At 42.7% G+C, this 21,884-nt stretch overlaps 1 protein-coding gene across 2 annotated transcripts in view; it reads left to right on the top strand.

The window, feature by feature from the left end:
- The window catches only part of Arhgef26 (Rho guanine nucleotide exchange factor 26), a 106,875-nt gene extending 85,499 nt beyond the window's left edge, over positions 1-21,376 (top strand). For both annotated transcript variants that reach the window (XM_021658389.2, XM_021658390.2), the window contains exons 11-14: positions 7,623-7,832; positions 16,826-16,893; positions 18,099-18,203; positions 18,900-21,376. In XM_021658389.2, the coding sequence (XP_021514064.1) occupies positions 7,623-7,832; positions 16,826-16,893; positions 18,099-18,203; positions 18,900-19,042 (526 nt within the window). In that variant the 3' untranslated portion in view covers positions 19,043-21,376. The remainder of the gene's footprint in view (positions 1-7,622; positions 7,833-16,825; positions 16,894-18,098; positions 18,204-18,899) is intronic.
- Positions 21,377-21,884: the final 508 nt, after the last annotated feature.

The following is a 21,884-nucleotide window of genomic DNA, read 5'->3' on the forward strand; positions in this document are numbered from 1 at the left end:
AAACTGGAGTGTGGGGGTGATTCCTGTGTCTGGAGTAACCTTGTTACCCATGTAAGCTGCTGTCTACTTGTTCTCTGATCATGCTGCATGCTGGTCCCTCCAGCTAGAATGCTCTAGCCAGGAGCTTGCAGCCTCTTAGAGTTTCTCGACTCCTCTTCCTCAAGGACCCTAGGTACTGCAGGTGTTGGGCTGTGGGATCTGACGGTCCTGACGTCTCAGTTAATCACAGCAGATGCTTCTCCTACCACTGAATGATATCCTCACTGCTCCTCTTTGTTAGTCTATGGACAATGGACAGGAAGTGTGTGGCATGTTTGTTAGTCTTGAGAGCTATTTTGAGGAATTGAATCAGTAAGGTGATTTGGAAAAAGTTTCATGTAAATATTGCTCCTTTGCTAGTCAGAGCTCTTGGCAAACATCATGAGTCTTTTGATGTTCATATTTAATTCAAATCCTGCTTAGTCTACTTGTCCGTTTGCAGGCCATATGAAATTATGAGGCCTCTGAAAAAATTCTCAGGCAATTTAAATGGATAGTACTCAATTAGAAAAACAAACAAACAAAAAACAATGGCTAACATTTGGTATAATTCAGGACTGATTACAGGGATTATACACAACAAGAAGATACACGTATTATCTCTCTTCATCCCCGTGACAACCTTGGTACTGTTACCATCATTGCACAGATGTAAGCACTGAGGCATGGGGAGGATTGGAACCCTGCTGAGGCTCACAAAGCAGGTGTGGGATGGGCTAGTGCTGAGCAGGCCTTTGGAGCCAGATCTGTAACCTTACCTTCTGTGCTGAAATCCATTACTTCTGAAAACCCCATGAAACCTACTTCTTCGGATTGTCCTAAGCCAGGCTTTACACACATGAAATCAGTCTCAAACAGGTAGATCAGTTTTGGTCTTTTTTTTTTTTTTAATTCCTTAACTTGAAATAAATTCCAGTGTTGTTCAATGTCCTCTGTCTCAGCAATGTTTGACTGGAGTATTTTAATGCCAGTTAGGCACAAAGGCAAGTGTAGGGATTTTGAAATCAAGCTATTGAATGAGCAAGGGAAACAAGTTGAAATCTGCAGAAGAGCTCCTGTGTGTACCCTGGAGGAAAACACGAAGAATCTCTCTTCATTTTTTTTTTTCAATCCTGCATGCTCTTGGCCTCAGGATTCCTGGGGAGTCACGGCAGACTCCCTGTGAGAAAAGCAAGTGGCTGTAGAGAAATGGCTCTGAAGAAGGATGCCTGGGAAATGTCCGGGAAGGGAGTAGGAGGGGAGAGCATTTCAGAATGCCACAGGTGCACGCCACCGTTGACCTCTGTGCCAATATCCAGAAGAATAATGGCAAAGCCCAGGTCACTGGATTTCATGGACTGTCGGGACATAGCGACTATAGGGAGCTGTTTCATTTCTCTGGCTTGTGAGGACTGGCCTGAGGAATCACAGGCAACTGCTGGCTCAAGAGAGACTTTTGTCTTTGTACTGGTGTGTTCTTTGTTTGTTTTTTAGGACAGAGGTTGTATGAATGTTTTAAACAAAACCTATGGGATAGGCACATTGAATAGGTTAAAAAAACCCATGCCACTACCCTGAGGATGTGTGCTGGGAGTCGTTGTGCTGTTTTGCATTGTACTCTGTAACACTCCTTTCTTTTAATTTAACTTTTTATAAAAGGAAGAACTGAAACTTTTGCTTAGGTTTCCATCAGTTGTACTTGGTCCATGTAAGAGAGGTAAGCAAGTGATCTCAGGAAAGAAGTAGGGAAGCTGCCCTTTGCAGTATAATCTTTGGCCTTCCCTTCTTTTCTTCACCCCATGGATCCATTTTGGAAAGCAGCCTTTCCTGATTTCTGAACAGCGAGAGTGGATATTTAGGATGATCGCTAATATAGGGCTCAAGGTGAGACTCTTTCACCAGGCAGTGCATATTTAAAAGGCCCTGTCTCACCACAAGGCAGGCCTGATTTGTCATCCACCATCTGCCCCATTATGACTTTAATAGATGTGGGCATACCCCATCTAAGGATTCAGTTTGCCTTAAGGAATGAGATTGGAATGCAACATTTTAAGCAATGTCAGATGTTTCTCTAAATCTCCCAAAATTATTTTTTCATTATCAGTTCCTCACATTTGAAAAACCACCTATACCATATGTTAAGTCCCTAAATGTGTTTAAATTAGTTTATGAACTCATCAGTCTATTTCGCTAGTCTATTTGTCAAATCATGGCCAGGCCTGGTTCTTGAATTACTATAGATTTAAAAATGTCTTAGTATATCCAAGGGCCAATTCATTTTCTCCTTGTTCTGTATAGTCTTTCTAGTTGTTTCTGCATGTTTATTTTTCCACATGATTTAACATAACTCAGCCCCTTTTCCTCAGCTTTCTTCCACAAAATTTGTATTTTGATTATTTGCCTTAAAATTATAAGTTACATTAAATAACAGATACTTTATTATATCAAGGATGTTTTCCTGTAAAAAATCTTGATAAGCTTTATTCTAAATATTTTCAGAGATATTTCTGATGTTATAAATGAGATAGGTTCATCAATTATATTTTTGTATTAAAGTTTTTATTACATTTCTGTGTGTGTGTGTGTGTGTGTGTGTGTGTGTGTGTTTATGTGTCTGTAGGAGTGCCATAGCATGTATGTGTGGGATTCAGTTCTCTCCTACTTTCATGGACTTAGGTGCTGAACTTAGGTCATCATAGCCACCCTTATCCCTGGCCCTCATTTATCATATTATCTTGTTGGCCTTCATTGATCATATTATTTAACTGTATGTTCATTAATATATAGGAGAGCCACTATTTGGAGTTCTTTCTTTCAGTCACTGTACTGAATTCATGGTCACTTTGTGGTTTTATTTCAGTTAGTGCAGTATTCTACAGACAGGTGTCAGGTAGAAGTGCAGATAAGATGTTCTATTACCCAGTTGCTGATTCAACCATACACTTAGGCATCTCCAGACACCTGGACTACTGACAGTCTTCACCTCTCTGCACTTATGATTTAAAGCACATTTTCATTTTAAATTTATGTTAAAATTTATGTCAAACCTGGAGAAAATCATCACACACTTATACACTGAACATCCAAACTTGCCACTTATTTAATGCAAGATACTTTCCTCTTAAACCAAACAGAAACTCCAAGTTGAAGAAAATCGCCCCTTTGTCCTCATTCTGTCCTTCCCCTTCCCAAACTGTCTCTGTCAGAATGGGTGCTTAATTCTCAGATCTCTGTGCTAAATGCTGCAAATTGCCATGTATCTATGGCATTTGGATATTTAAACTTGGATTTGTTATATGTGGTCTTTAAATATCTTTCTGTTCTTAAATTAATAAATAATATTCATAAATAAATGTCCACCATAAGAAGTCTCCCACCCTTTGTAGACATTATGGGACAGGAAGTTAAAGTGCTCCTTAATTACTTGTCTAATAAAGGAAGGGCCAAGGATGGAACTCATTGGTGCCATGCTGACCCGGGATATGTGTGCAAGGGCCTGGGATCTAGTTCCAGCACCATGAAAAAGCAAAAAGGAACACAATCAGGCTTATGTCACATCACCTCAGTGATGTACGGCATACATGCAGACACTGAACTTCTTGATACAGAATTCCGGAAGGGAAAATAACTGCAACACATATTTAGCATCGTTTCCTGTTCTCTACAGATATTTATTTTGTTTAAGATCATAATTTACAGGAGCAGAGTCTGGATAGAGGCTACTAGGACACCAAGTGGGTGTCCACAGGGAGACTCATCATTGTTTAAGGCACAGAGCAACAGACCTCTGGGCTTGACTGGGTCCCTGCACTTGACCCACGATGGCTTTCAAAGCAGGACGCCTGAGCAGCTGTGAGTTTTGAGCATTTGTGACACAATGGAAGGAAGTGTCCCTGTAAACTAGTTCATGCAAGGAAAAGGTGGTTTTTCCATTTGCCTTTTTCTGAGCAATTCAACTTCCTAATTATATGATCAGGAATTGTGTCAACCATATGTTTGTTAAATGATGGAGACAAGCATAGGGAAGTCTGATTACAGACAACTTCCCTGAGGAAAGGGTTGTTTCTTTCCACTCCATTTAGCCTCTGGGACCTGAGTGAGCAGAAGGGTGATGGCCTGGCAGAAGGGTGCCTGGTAGTAGGCTCCCTTCCTTTCTCCAACACATACTGTAGTCAGTTGTCCTTCTGAGCTAGGGGAGCAGTTGCAGGGGCTGACTGACAGAAGAGTGACTTTCATGCAATAAAGCAGATTCAAAGGCAGGGGAATAATGGCCACTATTCCGACTATTTGGGTGACTAAATATTTATACGTGAGTGTGTGAGACAACATACCAGAAGTATCTTATGAGAGTGAGCCAGCCACTTACCAGTTTCTGTTTCAGTGGGTTTAAAAGTAGCTGACCAGGATAAATAACCAGTTTAACTTTAGTACTGTTAAATGATATCGTTGTTTTTTGTTTTGTTTTGTTTTTCATATGAAACCCAGTTTTAAAAAGTAGTAAAGTACTAAGCTCTGTATTTTTATATAGTGCAAAAGTTTACTATCTAGATAACAGTGATTTCTGGATGGGTGACTGCAAATCACTTAAAAGACAGACAACTTCTTTCGTAGAGACTGCCTTAGATATCCAAACTAAGCTAAGTTATCCATTCAGACATAGTTTGGACAAACACTGGGGGTGGAGTTCCATAGCTATGAGTAGGTTGGCTGCAGTTTTACATCGAAAGTGGACGTTTAAAGGGCTGACTGGCCTGAACTGGGTCAAGCAGCTGCCTTAACTCACAGTCAATGGCATTGTACTCACTGCTTAAAGAAACAGTTAATGCACATTCTAAAACTGTATCTGCTTCTGACTTTAGTGATTCCTTAAACATAGAGATTCAAAGCATTGATGAAATGAAGTTTTTTGTATTTATGTTTTTTATAATTAGGTTTTTCATATTTAGTTTTTTTATATTTAGGTAAATACTGGAAGATATGAATTCTGGAAATGAAGAGGAGTAAAAACTAATCATCATAGTTTATTTTTGTCTTTTGTAGCTATTTATTTGGACCAAAGAGTGAGATAAGAAGAAAAGAGAGTAGTAAGGCATCTCTCTTTTCTATATGGTTTTTGTTAGTGTTATTGGGATGTTGCTTTTGCTATCATGTTTTTTGTCTTAGGGCTCTCTCTGTTTCTGTCTCTGTCTCTGTCTCTCTGTCCTTTCTCTCTCTCTCTCTCTCTCTCTCTCTCTCTCTCTCTCTCTCTCTCTCTCTCTGTGTGTGTGTGTGTGTGTGTGTGTGTGTGTGTGTCTGTGCATGTGTTAATGGTGGTGGCAGTAGGGTGCGTGTTCAGGCACATCCTGAATCCGGTGCTCTTAGATTTATGTTTGAGATGTCCTGGCATTGTAAATATTTTCTGTCTTGCTAACAATTGACTTCTTTGTTTCTAGTAAACAAGATCTTTTAAAGATAGAGCCGTGTTTGATTGTGAGGTGTGCTGCCCTGTTTTTTTGCCTTTGAGTATAACGTGTACTTTGCTAGGTCTCATTTTAGATGTGAAATTCCCATATAGTCCTAGGCATAGCCACCTCAGGACAGCTTTGGAGATCTTCTTGTCATGGGAACTTGCAGTAATTACATACATGATTTGGTTAGAGGATACATTTTGTATTTATTGTTTTTAGCGATGGAACCTGTATGTGCTGTTTCTGAGAGGAGAATCTATCAAACTAAACTTAAAAAAGAAATGTTTTCCAAGGAAAGTTACAAAGCAGAATGTTTACTTCTGAATAAATAAGGCCCCCGAACTTTTGAACAAAACATTTTGTTCTAATATTCCCTAGTATATTTGGACACGGAGTTTTCTTTCAGTTCTTTTAAGTTCATGTATTTTTGTTTGTCATTAAATGAAATAATGTCTTTGTTGCTAGAGTATGTTAGAATGTATTGTAGTGTCAGCTCTTTACCTTAGTTCGGTTGAGGTTTATCTGCAGGGATGGTAGAGAGCAGAGAGATGTATATAGCTGGATTTGGAATTTGCCAGGCAAGGAAAGCATTCGTGCAAGAAAAGATTTTTAGCTAAATACAAGGAATCCAAACTGGGTGATTAGATATGCACAAGTGAGGGGACACGAGGAATGGGGAATTAATCAACAGGGGGAAAGGCCACAGAGTCAATGAGTAGGAACTGCTGTGTTAAGTTTGGAGCTTCAGGATTCGAGTTTGTGAGCTAGAAAGGTGGGTGTCAGGCAGAGCATGGTATGTGGAGCATGGTATGTCTAGGGTGCTATTGAAATGAATGAGAGGCTGCGTTTAGCACTAATGATAAGTGTCGGTAGGTGGCTGAGGTAGCGGTCCTACAGCCACTGGAAAAATCAAAGAATCGAGAGACCACAGCAAGAGAAGGAACTGTTCTTGGAACATAAAGGAGGAAGTAATGCTGGGAGTCACAAGGAGGATTGCGAGATTCCGAAGTCTGTAGAGGTTTGTGGATTAGGACAGAGACTAATAGTGTGAGCTCCAAAGTCTAGGCCTTCTTGGTAGCAAGAAGTGATCATTTTCTGGAAGTGAGCAGAACCACCGGGTGATATGGCATCTCCAGAGACAACCAAGATTCTGTTTGAGGAAACTTACTTGATTACAAGGTAGAGGGAAAGTTCAGAAAAGAGGCCAAGGCTTTAGACTTTCCTGAATTCCCCAAGGGAGGCCACTGCTAGAAGGGCACAGGGGGAGGCATGCAGGAGCCAGTTGTCTTGAGGGAATTAGCCATGCTCAAGGTGTGAAGGTGGAATAAAGGGTCCCGGGAGACCTGGAATAAGCAAGGATGGGGACACAGCAGGATAAAGCCTGGTGGCTTCTCAAACATGGGGCCCTGTGGGAGTAGATGGACTGATCACTTTGCCAGAGCAAGCAGGCCTCCTTAGGGTTCTGCTTTGACAAGCAGATCCCTGAAATTTGATCTCTACAAGCAGACCTCTGGGGTTCTGCTTCTGTCCTCTGCTGTGGTCACTTAGGGGTAGGGGCTGAACCCTGGGCTACACAGAGCATGGGTAGGCTTTCACAGCCTCCTCTTCATTCTGTGATGGAGGTGTGTAAAGCCAGGGAGGCGCACCAATTATCAGGATGTGTGCAAGTCTCACTGATTTTAACAGATACAGAGTGGTGGCGAGTGAAGCCTCAGCAGTTCTGTACTGGGTTAATTATTCAGCATTCCATGTTTTTAACCTTTGTGTATTGTTCCTAGGCTGCAGGGTATTTACGACTCATGGTGTTGCTGGCTAGATAATTAGATCGTAGGTAGAAATTTCACATAGTTTGTACTCAAGAAGTGCCCAACTTTCATTTGTGCTGATTTTAAGCCTGTGTAATAAATACTCTGTGCTTTCAAAAATACATTGCTCTTTTATCTGAGATGTACTGTAGTGTGCTGTATACGCAGTATTGGTGCTTCTCTTGATTGGTAATCAGTAGCTAAAATTCAGGTTCCAATTCCTGTTATAAGGCAGATCACTCTCTCCTCCCTCTGGATGTCCTGCCCACTTCTCCAAAAATGGGACTTGAAATCTGACAGTGTCACAATTGTAGCAACTGAGTTATTAACCTATTTCTCCCGTTTCTTACAGTGATGAAAGCTACAACGTCAACGATTACTCCTTGAGGGATCAGCTGTTGGTGGAATCTTGTGACAGTGAAGAGCTTAATTCTTCTCCGGGCAAGAACACTTCCACAATGCTCTACTCAAGACAGAGCTCTGCCACTCACCTCTTTACCCTGACTGTCCTCAGCAACCATGCCAATGAGAAGGTGGACATGCTACTTGGGGCTGAGACCCAGTAAGTGTGCAGCAGGGAGAAGGTTCAGAGCGCCTGGCCTCCCTCTGCTTCGCCCAGCGGCTCTTGCTCTCTACAGACAGTGGCTCCTTTTGCTGTGTCCCTACTGTGTGCGGAGCATAGCATCCAGGGGTGCTTTTAACAGATATGACCTCCTCAGTATCTCTAGAGAGGGGTGTTGCTATTTGGCTCCTGTAAGTCCTGATGGATGGATGGATGCATCTTAGTTGAATGTTTTCATTGACAAACACATTTTATTTAAATACTAACCTTTTTTTTTTTTAAACACAAACATTAGGGTACAGCTTTTTCTTATTCGTTCCTTCAAGGTGATTTGGAATCTTCAGTACCTTTACAGCAACCTGCCCTTGTCTTTCTGTAGACTTTAAGAAGCTGCTTCTAGTGCCAGAAGCTAGGACATGGCCACTTAACATTGGACACCTTGTAGTTGCTATTGCTACAGTTTGCAGCAATATGGCTCATCCACATTAGGTAAAAGGATGACGTGGTAGTTAGAGTCCTAGCAAACTTTGCTTTGCTCAGTATTGAATTTGTAGTGATTTCTGAATCATCTGTCTTCAGTCACACAGTGCACAGGGACTCTCAGAGACATAACTTAGAAAAGCACGTCATGATTTCTCTTTCCAGCCAGCCTCTGAAGGCAGGACAGGCATTCAGTGTGCAGTCCACTCTCACACTGGACAAGAGGATTAGGGCTTGATTTGCAAGTCCACCTTGAGGATTTCATTCATCTTAACGTCGCTGACCAATTTGGTTGGAAATAAGAAATCTCTGGGATATTGTTACGGGCCAGGTGCTATGTTGAGTTAGGGAACAGAGCGATGGAGGAAAGGGTTCCCTGTGCATGTATCCTCTAGGTTCTTACCATTTCTGCCAGCATTCCCATGTAGAGTCATTAAAATAGATCAGCAGATAGTAGTAATAATAGCCCCAACTATAAAGTGTTTTTGTAAATGTGTATTCTTACACAAGAGATCTTTTTATAAGTCCCCACAGTTCCATCCTTGGAGCTGTAGAAAAGCTCCCCGCACTGCTTCAAAGGTTTGCTGCTCTCAAGAGCAGCTCATCCTTGCTGCTGTGCGTCCAGAAACCAGCATGGGACACACCCAGGGTCAGGCTCGACCGAAGGTGTCTCTTCAACTCTATAAGTCCTTGGGTAACAGAGGCAGACCTAGGCTTCTTTTGTGCAGGGAACATCTTTAAAAAATGGAATTGGTATGCTGGATTTTGTGCAACTTTGAGAAAAGCTGAAACTCTTTGGGGTTTAGCACTTGACAAGACATTCCAGGAAATTCATGTATGTCGGGAATGCCCCCTTTGTACTTAGTAATGCAGAGTGTTGCTTTTGCTTGTGTTTTCTTCCTCTTCTAGTCACAGTTTGTTCTTTATTCTGGCCTAACCAATGAATTGGCAGAACTCTTCCTGAGTGCCTCATACATAATTTATAAAAACTCCCTTCACTTCTTTCTTAGATAGTCTAAGTTAATGTCCTGCTCTTTTTATACCAATGCTAGATCGTTTCCCAAGACTGTAGAATCTGTTCCATTCTCTTGCCTTTGATTTGCCTTACACTGAGTGGTTGTCCATTTTCTTAACCAGACATGTTCTCAGAATATTTAGTTATGTCACCCATAAGCCCTTGAGTATGACTCATATTTGTAGTTCTTTCATTAATAGCAAGAGAACATTCCAGAGGGGATGGGGCGTGGGGCCAGAAGCCTCTCTTTGGGAACAGAAGGAGGGACTGTTATTCTTCTCTTCCCTCCTCTGCCCTCAATTACAGATGAGAAATAAATGAATAGGCTGAGCATGGGAGATGGTTCAGTGGTTAGAGCACTTGCTTTTTGTGCTGAGGACCTGGGTTCACTTTCTAGCACTCACATGGTGGTTTATAACTATCTGTAACTCCAGTTCCAGGGAGTCTAGAGTGCCCTCTTCTGGCTTCTGTAGGTACCAGACATGGTTGCTGTATGTATACATACACACAATCAAAATATTTATACACATAATGTAAAAAGAATAATTCTCAAATAAATGTATAGATGTGTGCAAGATACAAAATAGCATTGGTAGAGAAAAAAACAAAACACCAAAATGTACCTTTCTTAAAGCAGACACACTCAATCTCATGCATAATTAGTTGTTTAAATGTGTAATAAATTGCTGCATGTTGTAAGTAGGTATATGTAGATTAGTTCTGAGTTACCTACTTCTTTGTTTTTGTTTGATTTTAAGCTGAAACCTGGTAACATAAAAGCTGAACAAATTAATAACACATTATGATCTGTTTAAATAAAATTTATTTACCTCACAAACATTTATCATTTCTTTATGGTATGGTCTATATGTTTTTGAACAATCAGTTCTAGCCACTATAAGGAATGTTCTTTGCACCTAAGATTTGTGAAATGCATAGCTTGATTTTTGGTTTTTAATATTTATTCTTGTGTTTATGTCTGTGTGCATATATAACATGTGTGGGCACACATGCTTGAATGAGCACACAAAGGCCAGAAGAGAGCTTCACTGTCCTTTTCTATCACTTCTTTCCTGTTTCTCTGGATCAGGTTCTTATTCTTGAACTGGGGCTTATGTCTTGGGTCTGGGGACTCTGTGCCTGCTTGGAGGTGGAGTTATCGCATTTGCCAGAATGTTGAACTTGTTACAGGATACCATGATCCAGCTCTGGCCCCCACAAAATTATGGGTTTTCTTTTCTTTTTCTTTTCTTTTCTTTTCCTTCCTTTTCTTTTCTTTTCTTTTCTTTTCTTTTCTCTTCTCTTCTCTTCTCTTTTCAGCTCTTCTCTTTTCTTCTGTCTCCTCTCCTCCTCTCCTCCCCTTCTTTCCCTCTTCCCTCCCCCTTCCTCCCCTCCTCTCCCTTCTTCCTCCTCTCTCTTCTCCTCCCCTCCTCTCCCTTTCCTTCCTATGAGTGCTTAAACCTTTCTACCCTGTCCACCCCCACCACTCTCATATCACCTACATCCCACTAACTAGCCCCGCACCCCACCACTCTCATATCACCTACATCCCACTAACTAGCCCCCCACCCTACCCCTTAAGATGTCCTATTCCTCACTGACCCCTTCCTAGTTTCCTGGCATCTCTAAGTTGCTAAAGCAATTTTTCCCACCGCAATTCCTCCTGGTTTTTTGACCTGTGTTCTTAAGAACACTGCTGGTCATTTTGTACACAGTTTTGATGTTTGCCTGTCACAAACTTTAAGTCACCGTACTGCTAATCAGACAATAGTGTGAATAATGTGAAGACTTAGTCTTCTTGAAAAGACAAGGGAAGAATGCTTTCCGGTCATCTCTTTATTCTCTGGGCTTTTCAGGAAGAATGTGGGAGATGGAGAGTTCCCTTTGTCCGCCTTCATTAAAATGAGGCACAGGCAGCTGCAGCTCCCACAGGCAGCAGCGACTGACTCCTTGCCTTTCTGCACTCACAGTAGAATCGGGATGCTCTTTGGCCTCAGGGTATTCAGGGATGAGATATCTAGTATGTGTTCAGTGAGGGGACAAGCTTTGCTTACTCGTTACCTCTAACTGTAGGATAGAATCATCACAAATGATAATCAGAGATCCTTCCTAGCATTTCTTTCACAAGAGAAAGCCGGGAGCCTAATGAATGTGGCTAGTGCTGTCAGCTACCCAGACTGGGTGCTGGACCTCTGACAAAGAGGAATTGTTTGCAGGGAGCTTTGCGCTCCTCCTGCTTCAGTTAATGATTTAATTACAACAGGAAGTATAAAGATGGAATAAAATTGTAAATGGTATCTCAGACACAATCATATTTTTCCTTCCGTTAGGAAAATCACAACATAAAATAAACAGCCTATATGGGAAATATATTTCAGGTGACAGTTTTTCTTTCTTTTTTTTTCTTCTTTAATCTAGATTGTAGGTCTAAACCTGATATTTCACATTTCAGTGGTGCTTCTCAAACAACCTGTTTCCTTTCTGAAATCTGCTTTTAATGAACAAAATCTTTCAGGTAGAAATAGACAGAACATTTTTTAAAGATTTATTAATTTTTATTTTATGTGCATTGGTGTTTTGCCTACATGTATGTCTGTGTGAGGTGCCAGATCCCCTGGAAGTGGAGTTACAAATGGTTGGGAACTGTCCTGTGGCTGCTGGGAATTGAACCCAGGACCTCTGGAAGGGCAGCCAGTGCTCTTAACCACTGAGCCATCATCCCTCCTGTCCCATGGGCAGAACATTTTTAATAGCACATAGCAATGTCACATGTCCTTGAGTGGGGGGCCAAAATAAGGAAGCCTTCAGTTGAAACGTTGAACAGGTGATACTTACAGTGAACACTGACATGTCATATGAAGAACATTAACAACTTCATAATAAGTCCTGACTTTTGGGGTGGGGGGATGGGGAATGACAGAATTATAAGCCTGAATTAATATCGCTTATTTTCTAAATAACTGCTTTTATTAAAAAAAAAAGAAGCAGGAAACATAAACTGCCCTTTAATGCTTGTTTACTTTGGAGACAAGGTTCAGGATGTAGCTCATGCTAGCCAGAGACTTCTGATGCTCCTGCCTCAGCCTTCTAAGCGCTGGATTGCCAGTGTCGCTGGGGTTGCAGAGTGTGTGCTGTCATTTCAGAGCCTTCCTTCTTAATGCTTATCTAGCCTTTAGCAGATGCCGTGGGAAACTGGATTTCTGTGTCTGTGACCTTTTCCCAAGCAAGTTTAAACCTTCCCTGCCTACTAAAGAACAGGACCAAGGGGCCAGGCTGCTGACTCCCCATGAGGAAACTATCATGGCATCTTACAGGGCCGAGCATTCAAAACCGGGGGTTTAATGGAAGGACTGCTAAGTCTCTTCTCCGTTTCGTCTTCTTCCTCCGCTGGGGTCAAATGTGGTTTAAGAAGAGTCTTTCCCAGCACACTGCACACTGTTTGGGGCTTTAACACGTTTTGTTCCACTGTCCTCTTCGTTGTATTGAGGGTTGTGAACAGCAAAGCATAACCTGGGGTGGAGCTTGTGCACTTGATGGAGGCTGGCTGAAGGAGGGGTGAGTTGGCCTTGGAATTTGATACCCCACAGGTATCAGGGCAAAGGGAAAAGTCTGAGTGAGCGGCATGTGTGGTAGGTTACAAATTCCTCTTGTTTCATATTGTCACTGGAGAGCATGGCTAGATAAGGGCGAGCCATGGACTTTAATAATGGTTTTCTTGTCTGCAGGGTTCTGTCTTACAGCAAGTGCTCTGCCCCTGCCTTAGAGATACAGTACTTCCAGCTTCTTGGTGGGGCCCGCTCCTTGGCAAGGCGCTCAGAAGCCCCAGGGGAAGTGGTGTGGTTTGACAGCTTCTTGGAGGGGGTGGTACTGACTCAATTGAAACATTTTCAAGAAACAGCTCCATTCAGCAAGGGCAACAACAAGTGTCTTGTTCTGTCCTCTCGAGTCCCAGCAAGGGGCCACACTGTCTACAGGACGCCGTTAGTATCCAGACAGCATGGCACGGGAGTGAATGATTTCATCTGGACTGCTCAACTCGGTGGCAGGGGCCAGCTGCTGGATCTTGAGATTGGCCTTGCTTGGAAAGTCCTGTGTAAAAGACTCAGTTGCAAAGTGCTCTGCTCTGGGAAGGCAGCAGTATGGGCAGGATAAGAAACAGGATAAAGGCCTACTCTGCCTTTGGTATGGCAGAGAGAGAGAGAGACAGACACTGGGCTGTGGAGACCGCTCTTGGTGAACCACTGACCTTCTGCTCCATATTAGTTTTCAGTTGGCATTGTACTTTGGAAATTCTAGTTCAGCCTGTGGCATAATAAGGATCTTTTCCCACCAAGCAGCAGAATTCAAAGTGTTTACTTGGGAACTGGTTTAAAGGAAGCTGTAAGTTACTTATTCCTTACAAAACCAAGGTAAAGCTCTTTGTTTGGCATTTGAAGTTTGTAGAAGCAAAGTGGTATCACCAGTTTCTAATAACTGTATGCATTACTATGGGAAGCCTCAGTTCCTCCATTCTCTGTATGTAAATGTAGGCATCAACATGCCAGAGTGTGGGTCACTGTCCCACATGGTAATCCACCTGGTCTGAGCCAGAGCCTCATTGCCACTGTGTGCACCAGGCTAGGTGGCCCCAAAGCTCCCCGAGATCCTCCTATCCATGCCTCCTGTGTCCCTGTAGGAGACTTACGATTGCAGGCACTCACGGTACAGCATGTGGCCTCTTCATGGGTTCTGCGGATCCAGACTCATGTGTGGCAGGAGCTGTGCCCTCTGAGCAATCTCCTCGACCCCTCTTTTTGTTCTTTTAAAAACATTTGCTTGCGCATACATGTTTCATCCGAGCTGCCGTACCTGTTTATTTTGCTTGTAAACGTGTATTAATATCTTTATTTTTGGCTTTTGAAGTCAATCTCACATTGCAAAGAGCGGCCTTTAACTTGTGGCAATCTTCTATAACCCGATTCCCGTCCTGCCAGATAACTGTTCAGTGTGTGATTAGTAATATGATTCTCTAGTGAGCAGATATTTACTGAGCCACAGTTTATACTAACCTGTGCTCTGGAGATAATCCAATTAAGCAGGCAGCCCCACTGCCTGCTTTCAAGAAGTTACTGTGAACCAGCAATGTGGTGAGGCTGGAAGAGGGTGCCTTGGAGGCAGACTATCAGGGGTAAGGAAAGGACTAGGTGTCCATACCAGGGGAAGTTACTTGGAAGAAGTGAGGCTTATATTGTCAGTATTGAGAGACCATAAACAAAAGAAGCCCCAAACAAAAATGTACACTGTAGAACCTCATTTTCTAATACATATAAAATGGTAAAATTAGAATGCCATTTTCTTTAGACAGAAGACATTGGTTGGTCCCTGGTCTGGCAGTGTATAGACACGTGTTTGCATAAGTAAGCACTTGAAGAGTTGATTATGCTTAAAGCACTTCGCTTTCGCTTTTGTTTTTTTTAATGTTGTGACACTGATTTTTAAGATTTATTTTTAATTATATGGATTTATCTTTGCATGGGTATGTGCCTGTCAGCATGGGTGTTTGAAGAGGGCACAGGCAGCAGTTCCCCTGGAGCTGTAGGAGCAGGCAGTTGTAAGCCACCCTCGGTGGGTGCTGGGAATTGTACATGAGACCCCCACCATCGCAAGGGCAGCTCTGAGCCATCTCAGCAGCCCCAAGACGCAGTGTTTTTAAGAGGTAGTGGTGAATAGGTGAAGCCTGCAGAAAGGAAAAGGAAGCAGCAAGATCACAGAGGAAAAGCATGGCTAGATGTTGCCATGTTGCATGTTCTTTTTTTTTTTTTTTTTTTTTTTTTTCAATGCAGTTTATTTACGAACCTTGAACAATCATCTGACCCTGGGGAAAGCCAGCCCACAGCTTAAATAGCCTCTGGGTAGCCAACCCCAGAGTGCCACGTGGGTAATGCAGATAGGTCCACATACATGGAAGCAAGCCAGATCCTCAGCCTTAGCCAAATATGGAGTTGTTTGTGACAGAGAGCACTCACCATCGGGAAGGTGGAAGGCGGAAACCAGCTCCATCTTTAAGGCATAGCATTCCGCAGCTCTCTACAGTTCCCCCTTTTTGTTTTAGACGCATCAGGCAACCCTGAGATTTCACCTTACACCCATGAGAATGGCCAAGATCAAAAACTCAAGTGACAACACATGCTGGAGAGGTTGTGGAGAAAGGGGAACCCTTCTCCACTGCTGGTGGGAATGTAAACTTGTACAACCACTCTGGAAATCAATCTGGCGCTTTCTCAGACAACTAGGAATAGCGCTTCCTCTACTCTTGCCTGTTGCATGTTCTTAGGTGGGCTGCTCTGCCTGATAAGACATGTCGGGGAGTGAAAATTGCTTGTGGAGACAAGTTTAGATGCAAGGTATTCACAGATGGTATTTTGGGAGAAGTATATGAATTAATGGATGCTGAATGCATGTGTCTGACATATATGAGTTTAGTGAGTATTTGAAAGAACTAAAATAGTGTATACACGTAGCTTGATTTAATTAATTACAATTCTAATGCTTGCTTTTCTAGATGCACAAGGATAATTATGTGATGGAACCCTGCTTACTTACCTGAGACTCGCAGTCATAGTTAATCTTTTGTTTCCTACAGCTGTACCTTAGCATAATGTTAAAATATTTTGTCTACTTTTTCTTTTCTAACCATACTCATGAAAACATTTTAAAACATTTCAGCATAGTCTAAATACATTTAAGTAAAAAAATTTCTGTTTCAATAAACTTCACACTTGGCAAAGGGATTTCTTGTCTTCTTTTTTTTCCCTTTTTATTATTTATTACAATTTATTCTGGCTGTAGCCCCCTCCCTCATCTACTCCCAGTCCCACCTTCCCTCTTTCTTCTCTCCCTATGCCACTCACCCCTCTAGTCCCCTGATAGGGGAGATCTCCTCCTCGTCTATTTGACCCTAACCTATCAGGTCTCATCAGGACTGGCTGTATCATCTGTGGCCTGGCAAGGTTGCCCTCTCTGGGGAGGGGGAGGTGATCAAAGAGCTGGCCACTGAGTCCATGTCAGGGACATCCTCTGCTCACTTACTAAGGAATGCACATTGAGACTGAGCTGCCATGGGCTACATCTGTGCAGGGGTTCTAGGTCCTCTCCTTGCATGGTCTTTGGTTTTACCAAAATGGTTGAGTGTGTGGGAGGAAAGGATTAGAGCCTAGCCTTACAGGTGAAATTGATACTTTGAACTGTTGAACACCAGACCAGGAGTGTGCTTAATATCTGTGATTTAATGTGCTGGAGTATTCAGTTCTTCATTGTATGTCCAAGCTAGCCAGATTTATATTTGACAATAATGACTGCTCATCTGTCATTTTGAAAATCACTCCTGCCCCTGCTTTAAAAGGTCAGTCCCCTACCCTCCAGGATCCCTTATGTTTTGGGATTTACACTGGCTCTGCGGGATAAAATAACCCCAGTGTCTAAGGGACGAATCTGAAATGCACCCATCTTCTGTGTTCAGGAGTGAGCGAGCCCGCTGGATCACGGCGCTGGGACATAGCAGCGTGAAGCAGCCACCCGACAGAACCAGTAAGTTTCCAGGAGAGGTAGCTGTCCCGGAACACGGAGGAGCTCCGCCCTCTGCTGGCCGGCATAGTTACTGACTGGTCACACTATCTCTACCTGTTTTACAAGGTTCCATGTGCAGCTGTTAGACAAACATGCTTACTTAGCCTGAGTTTGCTTCCCCCTCTGTGAGTCAGAGGCGTTGGGTTCACTGTGGGTTATTGTGAGGACTAAGGTAAATTACAGAGGGTGAAAGCCCTGCTTGAACCATAACGTGCTTACATTTAGCTGTTATTAGCAGGTTTGAATATGAGCAGAAAAGTGTGGGGTGCGCTTGATTTTTATTGTTTTGTTTGCGAAAAAGATTTCCAATGTAGCTCTGCCTTGCCTGGGTTTCACACTCAAGGTTTTGCCTCAGTTTCCTGAATGCTAGATTACGGGGTCTGAGCCACCCTGTCTGGTTACAAGCTTTGGGTCTAAAGAAAATTACATTTTTTTTTTTCCTGATCTTTTTTAGTGGAAGTGGCAAGTCCAAGAAAAGGTACTTTATTGTTCTGGTGTCCTAGGATGCTCTTTCTTTACTTGATGCTAGAGTTCTGCATAATGAGTTGGAGGACTGAAGGATGAGGCTTGCAAAGTGGTTTTCTGGAACTCTAACAATCAGAGCTTTTAGAGTCCAGTAAGTGTGGTTGGTTTGATATCAAATTTTATATTACAAACCAATCACGAAGCCATTTCAGTCAGTTCTGCTGAAGTTGTCTTGTTGTAAGTCAGCATTTGGGGGTACGCTGAATTAGTCTGAATAGCTTTTTGGTTGGAGCCCTCCCTTTTTCTAAGCCTTGGCACAGCTTCTTTTGCCTGATTGCTAGTAAGATAGTGTCACTGTGGACTGAGCTTGGGTAGTGCAGATAGTATGAGTTATATGATCTTGGCCTATCACCTACTCTCTCGCCTCAGTTTCCCCAATATGTAATACAGTGAATGACACTTGATCAAGAGTATTGTTGAGCATAGATATGCGTCATAGGAGCCATCTTAAACACAACTTTTAAAACTTTTTGAAGTTTAGAAGCAGGCATGAGGCTTCTTTAACTTCCCGCAGAAGCCCGGCCCAGTCTTCGGCGCCAGCCCCGAAATCACAGAGCCAAGTGAGTGAATGCATACTGCCGCTTTGTACAGGTTTTGCTCGCCAGCCCCTGGAAGCTCAGTGTGTCCCCTTTCCTCCGCAGCACTGACCCAGGTGGAGATCATTAGGTCTTTTACCGCTAAACAGCCGGACGAACTCTCCCTGCAGGTGGCGGATGTGGTCCTCATTTATCAGCGTGTTGGCGATGGTGAGTAGGACTATTCTCCTAGGCACTGGTGGACTGGTGCTCAGGAGCCTCTGGTTCAAGGAGCTTCATGTTGTTACCAACACCTGTGTTCCATACCCTGGCAGTGATGCTTCCTCAAGACATCCTTTACTTCGTCCTTGTTCTTAACCCCTTCCTGACGATTCATATCCCAAATCAGAAGCTTCTCAAAGCCCTACAGATTGCTCAGAGATGATCCATTTAAAAAACCCTTACCTTGCCCACTGTCTGCCCTTCTCTCCATGCTTACTTTTGAAACACGATAAGCAGCCACCATGAAGTTTCCTTTCCTTCCCAGTCCTGCAGTCACCTAGTCTCACCTCCACAGGCTTTCTCCCTGCCCCCTTGCCTAGAAAGGGAAGGTTTTCCTGCCACTCCTGCCCACAAGATTCCCTTTCTGCTAATTCACACACTCTCAGCCTCCTCCCTTCAGAGCTTCTGTTCATGTCCAGTCTCTGGTATATCACTCATTCTCTCTTGAAACCTTGTCCTATTTCACCTCAAATGCTTTAGCCTGAACAGTGATCTAGTGCACTCGTTTCTTCTTGACTATTATCCCTGGAACCCATCCCACAGAAGGAAGATACCTCTGCGTGGGCATCTCCTCTTCAGAGTGAGCTGGCACAAGAAGATCCCTCCCGACAGTGCTTGGTTAATGCAGCCTGTTTTTCCTTGCAGGCTGGTATGAAGGGGAACGTCTTCGAGATGGAGAAAGGGGCTGGTTTCCCATGGAATGTGCGAAGGCCATAACATGCCAAGCCACTATTGATAAGAATGTGGAGAGGATGGGGCGCTTGCTTGGACTGGAGACCAATGTATGATCTCTCAGACGCCAGCAGAACGGGGCTAAGTTTACCGTCGTCACAGTCCATGTAACTAAAAGGAGGAAAACACTTGCCTGTATGCTTGCCAAATTGTTCCACCCTCTTAGAAGAACAGCCGCCAGATGCAGTTAGTCCACACAGCTCGGTTTTAGCATAACGATGCTCCTAGAGACCTTCTTGGATCCACTCAGCAGTCCACTTCAGGGATGAGGGACCGTCTTGGCTCCTCCCACTTCCACTGAGTTATGTAAGATGCTGTTCTTCAGCTTCTCTATCCTCATTTCACTCCTTGGTATTGTCCCACAGCATCACTGAGTTTATCATTAAGGAGTGTCCATTTTGTAAATATTTTTGTGTCTTAGTCTAATGGTGTTAATTCCGAAAGCAACTAATAATAGTTCAGTTAGGTGAGCTGTCATGTTTTGTAAACCTCTTTCTACGAAAGGGAAATTGACACTTGAACTTTGCTGCCATTTTCCTCATTAGAAGGAAAGTGAGGAGCGACCCAGTGAGGGTTTTTAAAGATCCATCTCATTCAGTATTGGTCTTGGATAACTATAGCCTAATAAGCCTAAAGTACTAAAATGACATGGGATTTACAGTTCTCCTATGTGAGGACATCCTGAAGATAGGATATTTCAGGTCACCTGCTAAAGAGCTGACAGGAGACTGCTCTGCCTTCAGTAACACATGGTTCCTAACTATTCTATTTGTTTTCAATTAAAAATGGCTGGAATACACATTAACAGTTTTCAGGAAGAGAAAGCTTAGAGAGTATCAAGATGGCAACAAGGCACTTGCTTGAAATATCTTGACCTTAACAGGAGTTTATTGCACTCAATGCCCAGCGTCTAGGTTTGGAGTCTCTCATAGCTGATTTCCTATAAGACATTATTTTTTTTTCCCACTAGGACAAGGAGAGACAAGGTAGTATTTAAAAAGTTCTTTAAAAAGTAATGAAGGTTTGAAAGAGTGACAGGGGAAAATTATTTTCATTAGTAGCTTTAACCTCTCTATTCGGTTCACCAAGTAACATCTAAATATACATTATCAGAGAGCTCAGATCTTTGTCCCGCGTCACTGCTCCTATCTAGACAGGACCCAAACCGTAAGGTTCCAGAATCCCAGTGTGTAGGAGCTGGCCCGGACCCTGCAACCCATCCACCTGGGCAGTAAACAAGAGTAGGGATCCCAGGCGCTTCTCACCTTTGGGTTGTTTTCCTTTTGCCTGTATATATATTCCTTGCAAAAGACATGTCAGGTCTTGAGTTCTTTTTTTTTTTAATCTTTTTTTAATTTTTTTATTAATTACAGTTTATTCACTTTGTATCCCCCCATTATCCCCTCCCACCTCTTCTCCCAGCCCCACCCTCCCTCCCCCTTCTTCTCGCTTGCCCCTCCCAAGTCCACTGATAGGGGAGGTCCTCCTCTCCTTCCTTCTGATCTTAGTCTATCAGATCCCACCGGGAATGGCTGCATTGTCATCTTCTGTGGCCTGGTAGGGCTGCTCTCCCCTCAGGGGGAGGTGATCAAAGAACAGGCCTATCAGATTATGTCAGAGGCAGTCCCTCTTCCCATTACTATGGAACCCACTTGGATACTATGATGTCATGGACTACACCTGTGCAGGGGTTCTAGGTTATCTCCATGCATGTTCCTTGGTTGGAATATGAGTCCCTGTGGAGACCCCTGTGTTCAAATTTTCTGGTTCCATTGCTCTCCTTGTGGGGTTCCTGTCAGGCCTTGAGTTCTTTGAGGTATGAGTTAGTATGTGAATGAAGCAATAGCAGTGGCCTACAGCAAGAGATGTCCCACATTATAAAACAAGAAATCTGCCTGTTTTGTAGAGAGGAATTATAGAGAAGAAAGTTGTCTCCTCTTCAATGATGTCACATGCTGTTTAGAAGAAATGCTAACAAGCTGTTGTTTAATCTACTGTCATGTGTTACTTAGGACAGAGCATGTTGCCTGTAAGGGGAATCATTTTGTATTATTTTCGCTAACACCCCTTTGCAGCTCTAAAGGAATGCTACGAATCCTGTAAATTAATTTATAAGCGTTAAACAGTGGAGATGTATGTGTCCTTGAAGTCAAGCAGCTGAACACTGTTATTAAAGTGTCCCCTGTAGAGCAGGTATTTAACAATCACAGTGTTTCTTTTTAACTGTGATTGTTTTTAACAGAACACATCTTTACACAAACCTGTTTTATATGCCTTCTTTGAAATGTACAGTGACTTCACTGCTGTAAAACAGAAATATTACTTTTGTTCCAATAAATTGAAACTGCTTGTACACTTTCAACAAAGCTTATAAAGATTGTCTATATACATTTGTTTCTGTGCTGGCGGGATTTGATACACTCATGGTGTGAAGTTTATGGTTTTAGGGATTTGTGTTCAATCAAAGCTGCACTAGGAAGGTGTCTATAGCATTACAAAAGACTCATTTTGTCTCTTAGGCATGCCCTGGCATTAGCTACCCTACAAAACACATGCTTTTGAGAATCTTGTTTCTATTGTTTTTGTGCTGATGAAATTTTATCACCTAGTAAATCATGGTGAAAGAAAACACCCAAACCTTTTCTATATTAACTTTCCATTTACTGCATAAGATTTCTACAAAATGAAGTGACTTGAAGAAATACTCAGAGTCTGTATAGAATCTCACAGTTGGAAAAGTCAGAAGTCCTGGGTACATGGCTGCAACTGCCTCATGATCCTTCCATCTTCAAGGCAGCACTAGAATGCTTAATTCTTATACTCCCTGTTCATGTTGCATGAAGGAGTAAGGGGGGGTGTTGCAGGATATTTGATCCTATTGTGAGCCCCAAAATAGAA

The sequence above is a fragment of the Meriones unguiculatus genome, chromosome 2, assembly GCF_030254825.1.
Source record: "Meriones unguiculatus strain TT.TT164.6M chromosome 2, Bangor_MerUng_6.1, whole genome shotgun sequence".
NCBI lineage: Eukaryota > Metazoa > Chordata > Mammalia > Rodentia > Muridae > Meriones > Meriones unguiculatus.